Source organism: Melanerpes formicivorus, unplaced genomic scaffold, assembly GCF_026170545.1.
Source record: "Melanerpes formicivorus ecotype bairdi unplaced genomic scaffold, bMelFor1.0.p_v2 SCAF_6, whole genome shotgun sequence".
Taxonomy (NCBI): domain Eukaryota; kingdom Metazoa; phylum Chordata; class Aves; order Piciformes; family Picidae; genus Melanerpes; species Melanerpes formicivorus.
Genome location: NW_027142358.1, coordinates 29,998,155 through 30,013,077, shown reverse-complemented (window position 1 = coordinate 30,013,077; position 14,923 = coordinate 29,998,155). Strand labels below are relative to the sequence as shown.

General features: G+C 45.9%; 1 protein-coding gene across 2 annotated transcripts in view; it reads right to left on the bottom strand.

The window, feature by feature from the left end:
• INPP5A (inositol polyphosphate-5-phosphatase A) overlaps positions 1–14,923 on the bottom strand; it is a 285,924-nt gene that overhangs the window by 121,048 nt on the left and 149,953 nt on the right. For both annotated transcript variants that reach the window (XM_068140277.1, XM_068140278.1), the window contains exons 5-6: positions 9,696–9,759; positions 4,572–4,675 (exon numbers count right to left, since the gene is read on the bottom strand). In XM_068140277.1, the coding sequence (XP_067996378.1) occupies positions 4,572–4,675; positions 9,696–9,759 (168 nt within the window). The remainder of the gene's footprint in view (positions 1–4,571; positions 4,676–9,695; positions 9,760–14,923) is intronic.

Here is a 14,923-nt window from a genome sequence, read left to right as displayed (position 1 = left end):
GCCTAGACTGAGTAAAGCAAGAACACCTATGACACTTGTTTCATTGGCTGACCTGTATGTTCTGCCACCCCAACCTGTAAATTACCTGTGGACACTCATAACTTCAACACAGCTACTTCATTCCTTTAGCTTCAATAAATAATGAAGTTACTATTAATCCTGTGTCTAGTATTAATCCTGTGTCTAGTATTAATCCTGTGTCTAGTATTAATCCTGTGTCTATTATTAATGCTGTGTCTAGTATTAATCCTGTGTCTAGTATTAATCCTGTGTCTATTATTAATGCTGTGTCTAGTATTAATCCTGTGTCTAGTATTAATCCTGTGCCTAGTATTAATCCTGTGTCTATTATTAATGCTGTGTCTAGTATTAATCCTGTGTCTAGTATTAATCCTGTGCCTAGTATTAATCCTGTGTCTAGTATTAATCCTGTGCCTGTTTAACACTAAGAACACAAACATTACTAGCTTTGGATCTAAGACAGCCCATAGCTGAAGCACTGTGTAACACCTTTCAGTATAAAGCTGTCATCCTTCACCTCAGACATACACTGCAGCTGAGCAAGAAGCCTTCCACCCAGGTGCTTTAGTGTTTCCAAGTACAGCATTTGGAAAGAAGAAACTCGTGGAAACAGGGTTTAATAATTAGTGCACCTTGGGAGGGAGGAAAGAGAAAATTGTTTCTCATTGCAGATTGCAAAGCAACAATCTGTACTCTGACTTTAACAGATGGTCAGTAGCTGATCCACCATCTGTAAGCCAGCACAAAACCAGGTAGAGATGATACAGATCATCTGTACACTCTCTCAGAGAGGTATCTACATTCTAAAATAGGAAAAAGACTTCCTACTGCATGTCCCAGAAAGGGGATACCACATCTTTCACCTTATGGCATTAAGTCTCTTCTCAGATCCTCTGTTAATAGGATTCCTTTAGCCAGCAGATGGATTGTGAATACAGGCAGTTTCATCTACTAAAAGACAACATAAATCATCGTTGAGAAAGGAGAGACCGCGGTAAGGTTATCACCATACAGCCTTCTCCATGAAAGGTTTGCATTAAAGCATTAGTGAAATTAATTCATCTTTCATAAGAGCTTTGAGCAGTATCTGTGATCTATGATAACAACCAATTTCTCACTATGGGGGGAAAAAAAAATTACTCAGCCCTGATAGACTACACAAATCTGCTTTTTTTTAAATGGCCTAACATTATCTGGAGTGTTGCTCCCAGAGGCATCGTTTGAGTCTTATGCCCAGCCAAGAGGAGCCATAAATCAAGACAGAAAGTTTTGTTAGTTTTATATGCAGTGGGCTGTAATTATTTTGAATTGCATTATGCCTCAATCATTGTAATTACTTTTAGATCATCCTTAAGCAGCAGTAATAAAAAGGAAAGAAATGAGTCTGAAAGCATTTCTCACCCAAAACATTGTAACCGTGATAGGAGAAGCCTGGCTAAACCACGCAAGGGCATGTAAATGCACTGTTTGGACAGAGAGGCTGCTCATGCATCCTGCTGTGTCAACTCAAATCTTCACAGCACACATTGTGTTTTGTGGGTCTTTTAATTAGCACTGTGATCGCCAACACTTGTCGCGGAAGAAGAGCGGTGGCAACGAGATTAATTTAGCTTTAAGCAGAGGAGCACGTCTGTGGGAACCCAAACTATGCCACTGCTGGGTTTTTGAGGTGGCAGCACTAGTGTGTGCCTTTGGACTTCTGTCCCAACTGGGAAACAGTGTAGTGCAAAAACAGCCACAGTTATTTTGTCTCCCTTTTCAAGCCACATGAACAACGCTCTGGCTTGGTCTGTGCTAGGCTGCACAGCCACTGAGCGTGAAAGTCACAGAGCTGTGGACATCCATGCTGTGTCACTAGCTGCATTATTACCATAGTATCAGTCAGGGTTGGAAGGGACCACAAGGATCATCTAGTTCCAACCCCCCTGCCATGGCCAGGGACACCCCACACTAGATCAGCCTGGCCAGAGCCTCAGCCAGCCTGGGCTTAAACACCTCCAGGGACAGGGCCCCAACCACCTCCCTGGACAACCCATTCCAGGGCTTCACCACTCTCATGGGGAAGAACTTCCTCCTCACATCCAGCCTGAATCTCCCCACCTCCACCTTCATTCCATTCCCCCTAGTCCTATCACTACCTGAGATCCTGAGCAGTCCCTCCCCAGCCTTCCTGTAGCCCCCTTCAGATACTAGAAGGCCACAATGAGGTCACCTCAGAGCCTTCTCTTCTCCAGACTGAACAGCCCCAACTCCTTCAGTCTGTCCTCATAGGAGAGGTGCTCCAGCCCTCTGATTATCCTTGTGGCCCTTCTCTGGACACCTTCCAGCACCTCCACATCCCTCTTGTAATAGGGGCTCCAGAACTGGATGCAGTACTCCAGGTGGGGTCTCACCAGAGCTGAGTAGAGGGGGAGGATCACCTCCCTTGACCTGCTGGCCACACTTCTCCTGATGCAGCCCAGGATCTGATTGGCTTTGTGGGCTGCAAGTGCACACTGAGAGCTCATGTTGAGCTTCTTGTCCACCAGTCCTGGGTATCCCCCTCCTCTCCCACTGTGTGAAGCATGTAAGCCCCCCAGCCTGGCCTGCAGGTCTTGCCCAGCACTATCACAAGGGATTGTGCTGCATGCAGGAACAGAACAGAACTTCCAAGCTACTCCAGGGGTTCATTCATAGCTTGACTGTGAGCAGTGGTGGATTTTGCCTTTTCCTATTTATCCATGCTCCAGGTGAACAGAACCCCTGACAACACCTGAATATGGTGCTCTCTCCTTGGGAAAGCCATTTAAGGTGATGTAAGGAATGGGAACAGTGTGAAGGTATTTAGCTGCTGCTTGGGCTCTGGATGCAGAAGTCCTGCAGGGTGTGCTGGGTGGAGAAGCTCTTGCTCCAAGACCAGACACAGACACAACTGATCCTTGAGCACCCTTGTGGAACGACACAATTCCTGCTCCAGAAGCAGGGCAGGAAAGCCACTGGATGCCACCATTTCTCCAAGAGACTGAAGAATTGTCCATGTAAGAGGTGGCAATAAAGAACACTGAGCAAGTTACAAATTCACCAGTCCTGTGATGGAACAAGAGCAGTGAAGTAAGGCTGGAGATAACTTTTCCTGGGTATCACTGAGCAGCCCATAATTTGGGCTATTGCTGTTAAGCATGATAACAGCTCTCACAGGCTGCTGCTCCTGCTCTCAGCACTGCAATCACATCACTCAGCAGTGAGCGCTGCTCATTCCCTATTCAAGCTGTCAATCACCCTCACTGCTGCAGCCTCCTGCTGATGGAGGAGAAAGACAAACACCTGAGCAATGCCTGAGCTTCCTTCAGGATGACAGAGCACCTGCCTGCAAAGAGGTACTTAGGGTGTTTATTCACAGGAGATAAAAGCTAGTCAAATTATGTCAAAGGCAGTTTCCCTTCCAGTATGGAGACAGAGAACATAATTCAGTATCTGAGTCAAGAAGCAGAATAACCTACACCCCACAACCCCCTAATGATTTGTGCAATGCTTTCCCAAGTGCTCATGCACTATGCAAATATCTCTAAGACATTCATTTAAGGTTATTTAATAGTATTATTAAGGTAGTAAGATGCTTGTTTGATCCACAAATGTTACAGGCATTCAATAGATTTATTCACTTGGCTTGTAGCAAACACTCCCCATTAAGCACCCATGCTTTAGATGCTCTCTTAAGAAAGTAAAAATGAGCAAATTAACCATCACAGAAGCGAACTGCAAGCAAAGACTGCATGTGCAATTGCACTTGCAGGTGCAGTGGAAGAAAAGTCCTCAGCTTGTGTTTCTGGCTTGGACAAGACCTTCACCACCCAACAAGCAGCATTTCCTAGTTCTCCACAGAAACACAAACCCCAGGGGTATGTAAGGGCAGGCTCAGGGGAAAACACCAGGATCTTTTCAAGTTAAAGGAGTATTCTTGCCCCAGCAACAAACCATCTTTCCCTCTGTACTTGCATTGCCCACAGCAGCACCTGGCTGTGCTGAGCAGAGACCAGGAGGGCAGAGCTGCTGCCCCGGAATACCAATGGAATCCATTCAAAGTGGTGCCTCACCCTGCCAAAGAGTAAACCCCTCTGAAGCAGACTTGCAGCTGGCACTCTGTGCTGTTTCTCTGGTTTCAGATGAACAAACCAACCTTTTTTTTCCATCACCACCTCCATCCTTCACAAGGATTCGCAAGGCCTCCACTTGAATTTGGCAAAGCAATGCAATGTCTTAGAGCAGCTATTCTAGGTGTCAAGAACCAACCAACAAACAAAAAGCCAAGACTTGATTCTGACCTCATGAGCTCACCGAGAATAGAATAGAATAGAATAGAATAGAATAGAATAGACCAGACCAGACCAGACCAGGTTGGAAGAGACCTTCGAGATCATTGTGTCCAACCTACCATCCAAACCACCCGATCAACTAAACCATGCAACTAAGCACCCTATCAAGTCTCCTCCTAAACAAAGCTGCTACTCAAGCAACCAGAGGAAGTCAGAATCATAACCAGTAACCAGGAATGCTCCATGGATTGTACATACCTCAGGGAAATAATCCTGTGGGAACTTCTCTTTCTCCAGCATGGGCGTGCTTTCTAAAGTATCTGAGTAGATTTCTTTCCCAGTGACCTTTTTATACTTCTTGGCTAAGAAGAGACAGAAACCAAAACCAGAATTACCACACATATATTTATAAGCAACCTTGAGCACTCCTTGGCAAAGCAGTGGTATCTGCAAAACAGGAGGAAGGGTCTTAGCAAAGACATGCACTGGGGAAATCCAGAGAGCATTAAATTAAGTGTCTTTAGAGGTACTTGTTTGTATCACCTGCCCTGTGAACCTGCAGCCACTCACCTCCTTCTTATGGTGCTGAGGGACATGGTTTAACACAAGATTTGGTAGAGTTAGGTAGTGGTTGGACTCCATGATGCTAAATGTGTGCTTCTGTGAATCCAGATAATCCATGTCTGGCTCTCAGCACATGGATTGAAAGCTGCAGTGGGTGCTGTGTTTGCAGCAGAATATATCACTGCCCAAAGTCTTTATGGCATGGTTACCTCACAGACAGAGATGGCACAAGCTCTGCAGCCCTAACCAATCAATCTGTGGATCTATACAGCTCAGGAACAGTAGGTTCTGCTTTAGGAGCCATGTCATACACAGTCCCTTTTCTGATCAGGCCAAGATATTAGCATCCCTCCAGAGGAGAGATTGACATAATTTACCAAGCTCCTCCAACACAGCAATTGGGGCAGCTACCTTACAGCTGTGGCTAAGCTGGACCTACCTGCACTGAGTTTGGACTAGGAATGGAGAGGAGAAAAACTCCCAGACAATTACTACAGGGAGCCAGGAACTGTCCAGTTCTACTGGATACCTGCTGAAAATACTGAGCAAGACAAACCTTGGTGCTTTAAGTTGTGTAGATAAAGTATTTTATACAATCTGAGGAAGCATTTACAGTAATGTAGCAATAGGTCATCAGGGAGGGGGGAAAATTGGCATGTTCTTTATGTGCCAATCACTTTGAGATCTGGCTCCCAGAGGAAGGCTAAACAAATACCCTGATAAACTAATGTGGCATCATTCTAAGTAGATCATGGATGGATGTGCCTCTTTCAGAAAGTTTAACAGTGTCAGCAGAAAGATCCCCATGTCATTCAGGATACAGAAAGCATTTGGCAGAGACTGGGAGGGCTTCTGCTGTGGGAACCTAAACAAAAGGCAGCACTTGGCAGAAAGGAGGCACTTAACCATCAACTTAGGATCACACCGTGGCTCGTGTCAGCCAGCCACTCATCGACATGGCTGCTGAGAAGGGAAGGCAGGAGGAAGAAGCAAGCCTTCTTGCTTATCTGCAAGGAAAAATGCTTCTACCCTGCTTCTCATTTCACATCAGAGAGAAGAAGATTCTTCCGGTAAATCCAAGCACTGCAGCCAGCCCAGCCCCGTGCGGGAGGTGATGGTCTCTCAGCACACACAACCTGCCAGCAGTTTACACTGCAAGCAAACCTTTGGGCTTCTGACTACTGCAAAAACAACCTAACCCCTTCCAGCCTGCAGCAAATAACACATGAAGCTGAGGAGAAAACTGTCCTCATTTTACAACTCAAATGTCTTCCTGAGATCTGAAAAACAGAGACACTCTTCTGTTGTGGTTTTTTTTCCCCTCCCAGCCCCCTGTGCAGCGAATTTTGAACAGACACAGCGATGTTCCAGGAATATTGGATTGTACATAAACAGCTATTTTTTGCATGCTTTGGAGGAGAACCAGAATTTCATCATGATTTTTGTGCAGGGAACGTTTGTATCCATTTGGATTTGCCCTCTGATTTAAGAGCTTAATACACTGTGCAAATGTCAATAGCGGTGAGAGAAGAGGCAAGTTTTACATTTCCTCTGAAAGATGGGAGCCTTTGGGGCCATATTTTACAAACACTGCACTGGGAGGCCAGTTCTACTCTATATCAGGACAACAGTGGGTGACTTACAGCTCCCAGCCAGTGCAGGACCTTGATTTTTATGAGGAGTTTTTTCTTCCCCAATCATGACTGGGCCAACCGCGCTGGTGTGTGCATGGTTCACCCCTCACGGGGCTTTAAGAGAGTTTTGCCAAGCAAAACCAAGCGCTGAACTCTTAAAGCAGTTATTTTCTAGGACAAGTATCTGCTTATTTATATCTGTTATTTTTCCCTACACTTTTTCCTTCCATATTAGAATAGAATAGAATAGAATAGAATAGAATAGAATAGAATAGAATAGAATAGAATAGAATAGACCAGACCAGACCAGGTTGGAAGAGACCTTCAAGATCATCGTGCCCAACCTATCACCCAACACCACCTAATCAACTAAACCATGGCACCAAGCACCCCAGCAAGTCTCCTCCTGAGCACCTCCAGTGATGGCAATTCCACCACCTCCCCAGGCAGCCCATTCCAATGCGCAATCACTCACTCTGTGTAGAATTTCTTCCCAATCTCCAGCCTAAACCTCCCCTGGCACAGCTTGAGACTGTGTCCTCTTGTTCTGGTGCTGGTTGCCTGGGAGAAGAGACCAACCCCCACCTGGCTACAACCTTCCTTCAGGGAGTTGCAGACAGCAAGAAGGTCACCCCTGAGCCTCCTCTTCTCCAGGCTAAGCAATCCCAGCTCCCTCAGCCTCTCCTCATAGGGCTTGTGCACCAAACCCCTCCCCAGCTTTGTTGCCCTTCTCTAGACACACTCCAGCAAGTCAACCTCCTTCCTAAACTGAGGGGCCCAGAACTGGACACAGGACTCAAGGTGTGGCCTAACCAGTGCAGTGTACAGGGGCAGAATGACCTCCCTGCTCCTGCTGGCCACACTGTTCCTGATGCAGGCCAGGATGCCATTGGCCTTCTTGGCTGCCTCATGTTCAGCCTGCCATCAACCAGCACCCCCAGGTCCCTCTCTGCCTGGCCGCTCTCCAGCCACTCTGACCCCAGCCTGTAGCACTGCATGGGGTTGCTGTGGCCAACATGCAGAACCTGGCACTTGGATGTGTTCAATCTCTCACTTTTTTTAATTCTTACATTGGAACAAGCTGCCCAGGGAGGAGGCTGAGTCACCAACCCTGGAGGTGTTTAAAGGTCATTTACATGTAGTGCTTGGGGATACAGTTTAGGGGGCTGAACTTTGTAGGATAGGGTTAATGGTTGGAGTTGGGGATGCTGAGGGTCTTTTCCAACCTGAATGATTCTATGATTTTCTTTTAAAAGCCACAAAGTAGCAAATAAGCTGTGAAACAACAATTAAGAAACAAAGCAACTCCTCTTTTAAACTAGTTGTCATTTCAGTCTGAGATGCTGCTGCAGCAGGACACCTCGGTGTGAGATGCTGCTGCAGCAGGACACCTCGGTGTGAGACGCTGCTGCAGCAGGACACCTCGGTGTGAGATGCTGTTGCAGCAGGACACCTCGGTGTGAGATGCTGCTGCAGCAGGACACCTCGGTGTGAGATGCTGCTGCAGCAGGACACCTCGGTGTGAGATGCTGCTGGAGCAGGACATCCTCGGTGTGAGATGCTGCTGCAGCAGGACACCTCGGTGTGAGATGCTGCTTGGAGCAGGGACACCTCGGTGTGAGATGCTGCTGGAGCAGGACACCTCGGTGTGAGATGCTGCTGCAGCAGGACACCTCGGTGTGAGATGCTGCTGCAGCAGGACACCTCGGTGTGAGATGCTGCTGCAGCAGGACACCTCGGTGTGAGATGCTGCTGCAGCAGGACACCTCGGTGTGAGATGCTGCTGCAGCAGGACACCTCGGTGTGAGATGCTGCTGCAGCAGGACACCTCGGTGTGAGATGCTGCTGCAGCAGGACACCTCTCATCTGTGAGCAGCAGGAGGGAACTTTAGGTGGAACTCAGAGCAAAACTGCTGGTGCTCCAGCACTGGTGCAATGAGTTTGTGCACTCAGGAGTTAGATGTGCAGACAGAGTTGACATTTCACTACCACACAAAGCCATTCATGGGGCAAAGTGGCTGAGCAGTGGCTAAAAGAGGACCAGCAGGCTTCTCAGCCCATGGGCTGGAGTAACCCAGCAGTGCCAGTCTCCTCCAGCATTCCCATCCTGCACACTGCCCACCTGTTAACACCATCATCACCTGTGCCTGCAAAGCTGTTCTCTTCTGGGAGGAAGATCAGGTATGACCTATCATCAGAAGTCTCTACATCACTGCAGGGTTACCCAGGATGGTCTCACACAAAGAAAATCTACTCTGAAGAGGCTGGGATATTACAGCTAAAATGTTCCTTCAGCATGGAAACCAGTGATAACAGGAGAACTTCTCCTGGCTCTGTAGGTAGAACTACTGCTCAAATCTTTCAGGGAAGAAAGATCCTGTACCCTCAATTACACAAGCAGAGAGGATCTGTCTCCACTGAGAACAAAAAAAAAATGAATCTATATAATTAAGACAATTAGTTCACTCCATAGTTACCACCATTTCAGCAGTGTCTCAAATTAATGGGATGCTAGATGTAGTGCTAATGGGATTCAGTTCAGTAAGCCAAGTGAAGCTCAGAAGGTTTTTGTATCTAATATAGAGAGACTTCTCCACTGAAGTAACATAAATTTCATATAATCTTTTCTAGATGCACTTCAGGAAGCATTCAATAATTTTCTGTGGTACTTCTAACATTTAATGCACAGTGCCTACATTACTTTTAAACTTCTGAGATTTAGCAAGACCTCCAACCTGATGAATCAATGTGGGTTAAAAACAATGGCACCTCCCTGCTGACCTGCGCTGCTCCCGAGTAATTTAAGCCATAAATCTACCTCAGCTGCTGTACAAAATGACCATCACTGTTGGACATTTAGGGTCTTGGTCCTATATCTGATCTACATGGGAGAACCTTGTGGCCATTCAGAGCTCTTCTGAAATCATCTCTATGGATCCCAGGGTCCATCTGCATAGGAATGATTAATGCACCAGCTTTCAACCCATGACCAGTCCATTGACTTCTTCTAAGAGGTCTATAAAAGGTAAGAAAAGTAAGGTCTGGCATCAGTGGCTTGCATGCATTAGACAAGTCTGCAGAGCATGGAAAAGAGCTGCTGGGCACCACTGCTGGAGAAGATGAGAGGAAAGCTGCCCTGACATATGAAGCCAGCTGACAATCAACATTTCATTCATTTGCTTACCTTTAAAATCAAACTGGTAGATGTTTTTCAAGGATTCATGAAGAAAGTAAAAGCTTCCCAGAGCCTGCAAAAAATAACAATTAAAGAAGAAGTGATTAAAGTATCTGCTTTGGTTAAGTGAAGACAAAAAGACAGCATGCTTTCCAGTTTAAAACAAATAAGAACCAGAAGAAATTAAATCCTAGCAAACAAAATGTCTCATTTTTACATTTTCTAAGACCTACAAAGATGCTGATTTCCTTTGTTGCCTCTCTGCAGTTTCTTAAGCTGTTAAAAGAAGCTTCTCAACAGCTGGCAGGATGCTAAGGGCACAGGTACAAGGTGCCCTGTCAGAAATACCAAGCCAGTGGATGCAGCTAGGGACACAGACAACCCCTTCTGAACACCCAGCACCTCCCCACAACTCTTTTATAAAGCCTGACAATTTCTGCTTCACTCTCAGAGCAAAACCAAATGCTGGTGGAGACTGCAGCACACGAACAAGAGAAGGGCTCGGAGAGTCAAGAGCTCTGAAAGCCGTGTCCTGCAGAGAGGTGTGGAGTGAAAGGCTTTGTGGGTGCAGAGCAGGACCAGCACTCAAAACCCAGCAGGGCCTCTGGGAGTATTTGGACACACTGGTACAGCTTTCCCTACTCCTCAGTGCTTTAACAGCAATGACAATGACTGAGCAGCAGAGTGTGTCCATCTCTGCTGGCCACACCTGAAGAGCAACTGTCTGGTGTGCTGGTGTGGAGCCCACCCAGGCAGTGACTGGCACAGACTGCTGAGCCCAGGAGAGAGAAGAGGCACAGCTGAGGGTCTCTGTGGATACACCAGAACAGAACAGAAGAGAATAGACCAGGTTGGAAAAGACCTTTGAGATCGAGGCCAACCTACCACCCAACACTATCTAATCAACTCAACCATGGCACCAAGCACCCCATCCAGTCTCTTCTTGAACACCTCCAGGGGTGGTGACTCCACCACCTCCCTGGGCAGTCCATACCAATGGGCAATTACTCTGTGAAGAACTTCCTAACATCCAGCCTAAATCTTCCCTGGTGCAGCCTGAGACTGTGTCCTCTTGTTCTGGTGCTGCTTGCCTGGGAGAAGAGACCAACCCCCACCAGGCTACAACCTCCCTTCAGGTACTTGTAGACAGCAATATGAAAAGATGAAAATGAAATTGTTGACACCAGCAGAACTGATGTGCTTCTAAGTATAAGCAGAAGCAGAGTTTAGTGCCCACAATACATGAAAAATATGAGATGCTGATGAAAATAAAATAGTGTGCACTCATAGCTGGAACCCAGACAGGACTTGTAGCTCCTCCTGCTGATCTGGATCTGGGTAATTGTAACTGTCACAGAAGCCTTGCCAAGGTTTTGCCCACACACACTGTGAGCTTGCTGCTGCTTCTTCACAGCCATACAATACATTGCTTTCCTCCAGTTAGTGAGGAAAATTACTTATTAGAAGGAAGTAAAGGAAAACTAGGTGAGAAAGGAAAGAGCAGTGTACAGAGGGGAACACACAAAATGTACACATTTCAGATGAGAACCTGATGAGCCTTTAAATGCATCTGACATATCCAGCAACAGTTGAGGGGAAGAAAAAGCATCCTGCTGCTAGATAAACTTTCACTGAGAAGTATACAAGAAGCAAGGCACTAAAGAAAAAGGATGGTTGAGTTTCATGTTGTCTTTTCCTCCCTTCAGGCAGAGACCCTCCTCCAGAGCAGTGCTGTGGCTCCACGGCTGCTGCATTCATTATTTATGAGGCGCTGCACATCCAGAGATTAAACATTTGCTGATTTGTCAAAAGCACAAACATGAGGTCCTGCCCATCTCCTTGACATATTAGTCCATCCAACAGAAAACACTGTCACCCATTTAATTGATGAGTACACTTCCCTGCGACCCAGCCCGCTCCCTCTAGGTCCCTGGGTTTGGTTTTGATACTGTGGAGGAGGCAAATCAGAGCATGCAGGAGACACTCTGGCAGGGGACTCAAGGTTAACTGTTCTGCAACAAGGACATGCTGCCAGGAACAAAATAAATCCTCCTACCAGACAAAAACATTGCCACCTGATGTTTAATTTCTAAGTGAAGAAGCCATCATTAGCAACAGCCAGTGCTGCTGGCTGAAGCTATGTTTGCACCATTCTCTGGCCTTTGGATTAGGGGGGGAAAAAAAGGAGATTATTCTTAACCAGCAATAGGTTTACAGAGAGGTTTTTTGGTAGAGAAGAGTCTATTTTGTCTTGCAGGGACAACAGGGTCAAACTCGAACACAGGAAATTTCACCTTAACATGAGGAGAATCTTCTTTACAGTGAGGGTGACAGAGCCCTGGAGCAGGCTGCCCAGAGAGGTTGTGGAGTCTTCTTCTCTGGAGGCTTTCAAAGCCCACCTGGATGCATTCCTGTGTGGACTACCCTAAGTGATCCTGCTTTGGCAGGACTCAATGATCTCTTGAGGTCCCTTCCAGTCTCTAATGTACTGTGAGACATTCTTAATATCAATGTACTGAACACAAGGAGTTTGTATCCTGCTGAAATCAGTTCTGAAGTAAAGCACTTCTAAGGAGAAGGACGCTGAAGATGAGCTCTTACCTGCTCATTTAGAGGGATGACATTAGGTAAAAGCTTTCAGCCTATTACATCAAGTTTAAGTAACTTGAATGTGATGCATATATCTACATTACCAAGAAAGGACAGTACAAACAGCTGGATGAGTTCTCAGCTTTTAAGTCTAGTTAAATATGATTATTTTACCAGAAGCTATTGCCAGCTTAACAGAGTGCACTAAAGACATTCTCTAGACCTGAGTCATTCTTCCCTCTCCTGCTTCTTCTGAATTCCTCCCAGCTGGTCTATCCCTTTCTTGAAGGCACAGGGCAAAATCTGACACATATAAAGTGTTGGTCTTCAAGAAATCAGTATAAGGATACAGCTTGATTTCAGTTTCTTATATAGTCTTCAGAAGAAAGAAAATGAGCCTCAGTAAATATCTGCAAAATACCATCCTAAATACTTCAAGTCTGAGCAATTTAGTAGCAAATGAAAAAGGGAACCTGGAATAGGAAATCCTGGGCTAGGTCGGTAAGAAGTGGCCAGTTCAGTCTACCCATGACATCTAAATACTGGTTTTAAGGAAGCTTTGCTTTTTCTCAGGATAGCTGAATCATGGAGGCTGGAAGGTGCCTTCAAGATCTGCAGTCCCATCCCTGTCCAAAGCAGGGCTGACCACTGGGCTTCTCAGTGCATTGCCAGATGAGCACAAAATCCCCACGGTTGGCAGCTGCCATCCCTTCTGCACGCTCTATGCCAGTGTCTGACGACCTTTGAGGCAAGCTGTTCTCCCTTTGCTCCCATTGAAATTCCCCTTGCCACAGCTGAGATGGAAATCAAAGGCCAACTGAACAACAGTATTTGGAAATAGTGACCTATCCAAGTCAAGCACAAATCATTTTAGAGACAGGTGACAATTTAAACCTAGGTGACAGGAATATGAATTCTGAAGCTTCTCTATGTAACACGTCAGTAAGCAAACCAAGAAGGATCAGGATGCTCTCAAACCTGTTTTATTTAGATGCCATAGCTCTATTAAAAGTTTGACTGCCACCTGTGACCAAGCTACAGCTTTTATTTCTGAACCATCCTGATTTGACTTCCTCAGTTTTTAATCTCCTTGTTAAAAGTAATTTTGAAGCACTACATGGGAAGCTTGGCTTGATAGTCTCCATTTGTAGCACTGAGTGTCAAGCAATTGTACACACAGAGTCCCTGATAGGCATTAAATAACACTGTATGGTTTCAGGAACTGATACTGCCAACATTTAAGATAGACTTGGGCTGTTTAATACTAAACACAGCAGGGGAAAGAAGCAAACCCATAATGGAATGGAAATTACGGCTATCGCTGTCTTCCGCATTGGCAGAGACTTAATCAGCTGTATGTAAATAATGTTAACTTGTAAAAGTGATGGAGCACAGTTAGAATTCACTGCCCAAACATCAGGAAAAAGAAACTTTCTTCCAGGGCTTAATGCCTGGGCCCATTCCTTGAGGAGATTATGTTAATTCAACTTATTTTCCCATAAAATGACGGTTTAACGGTGAAGCTAAATGGCATTCATTCAAAGCCTAGCACTGGGCTTTATTTTCTTAATTTCCAGTTTTAGTATGCTCTGGGAAAAGGAGGTGGGTGGCACACCAAGTGGCAGCAGCAGCAGCAGCACAGGCAGTACCCAAGCAGCACGACACACAAACACACTGCACAATTATAAACCGCCTCAAAACGGTTCAGCTTTTCAAACCTTCAAGCGTAAAGACAGACAACTATCATTTGTTCCACTTTAAGCATGTGAGACAGAAATCTGCCCAAGTGGCCAAGAAGGCAAACAACATTCTGGCCTGCTTCAGGAACAGTGTGACCAAGCAGCACCAGGGAAGTTGTTGTCCCTCTGTGCTCAGCACTGGTGAGGCCACACCTTGAGTACTGTGCTCAATTTTGAGGCCCTCACTACACAAAAGTAATTGAGGTGCTGGAGTATGTCCAGAGAATGGCAACAAAGCTGATGAAGGGTCTGGAGAATAGGTCTTGTGAGGAGCAGCCGAGGAAACCAGGGGTTTTATTAGTCTGGAGAAAAAGAAGCTGAAGGGAGACCTTATTGTTCTCTACAACCGCCTGAAAGGAGATTGTAGCAGGGTGGGCGTTGGTCTCTTCTCCCTAGTAAAAAGTCATAGGAGGAGAGAAAATGGCCTCAAGTTGCATCAGGAGAGGCAGAGACTGGATATTAGAAAAGCCTTCTTCACTGAAAGGGTTCTCAAACACTGCAACAGGCTGCTCCCCAGGGAGATGGCTGAATTGTTATTGGCACTAAGGGATGTGGTTTAGCACCAGGCTTGGTAGACATAGATAGCGGTTGCACTCGGTGGTCTTGAAGGCCTTTTCCAACCAAAACAACTCTGTGATTCTGTGAAATAAATTACTTCTGCTGTTAGCACAAGTTCTAGGCCCATCTGTGAGCAGGAGCCTTCACTATACTGTAAGCTCAAAAGTTGTGTTAAGCATCGAATCATAGACAGGTTTAGGTTGGAAAAAACCTCCAAGATCATCATATAGTACCTGCCTTCCTCAGCTTCTCCTCCATTTGTTAGTGACTGCAGGACAGTCAGTCAACCAATCTGCAAATATTTAAGCCCTCTTTATGACAGTCTTTCTAGAGCAGACGCCTGGAAAATAA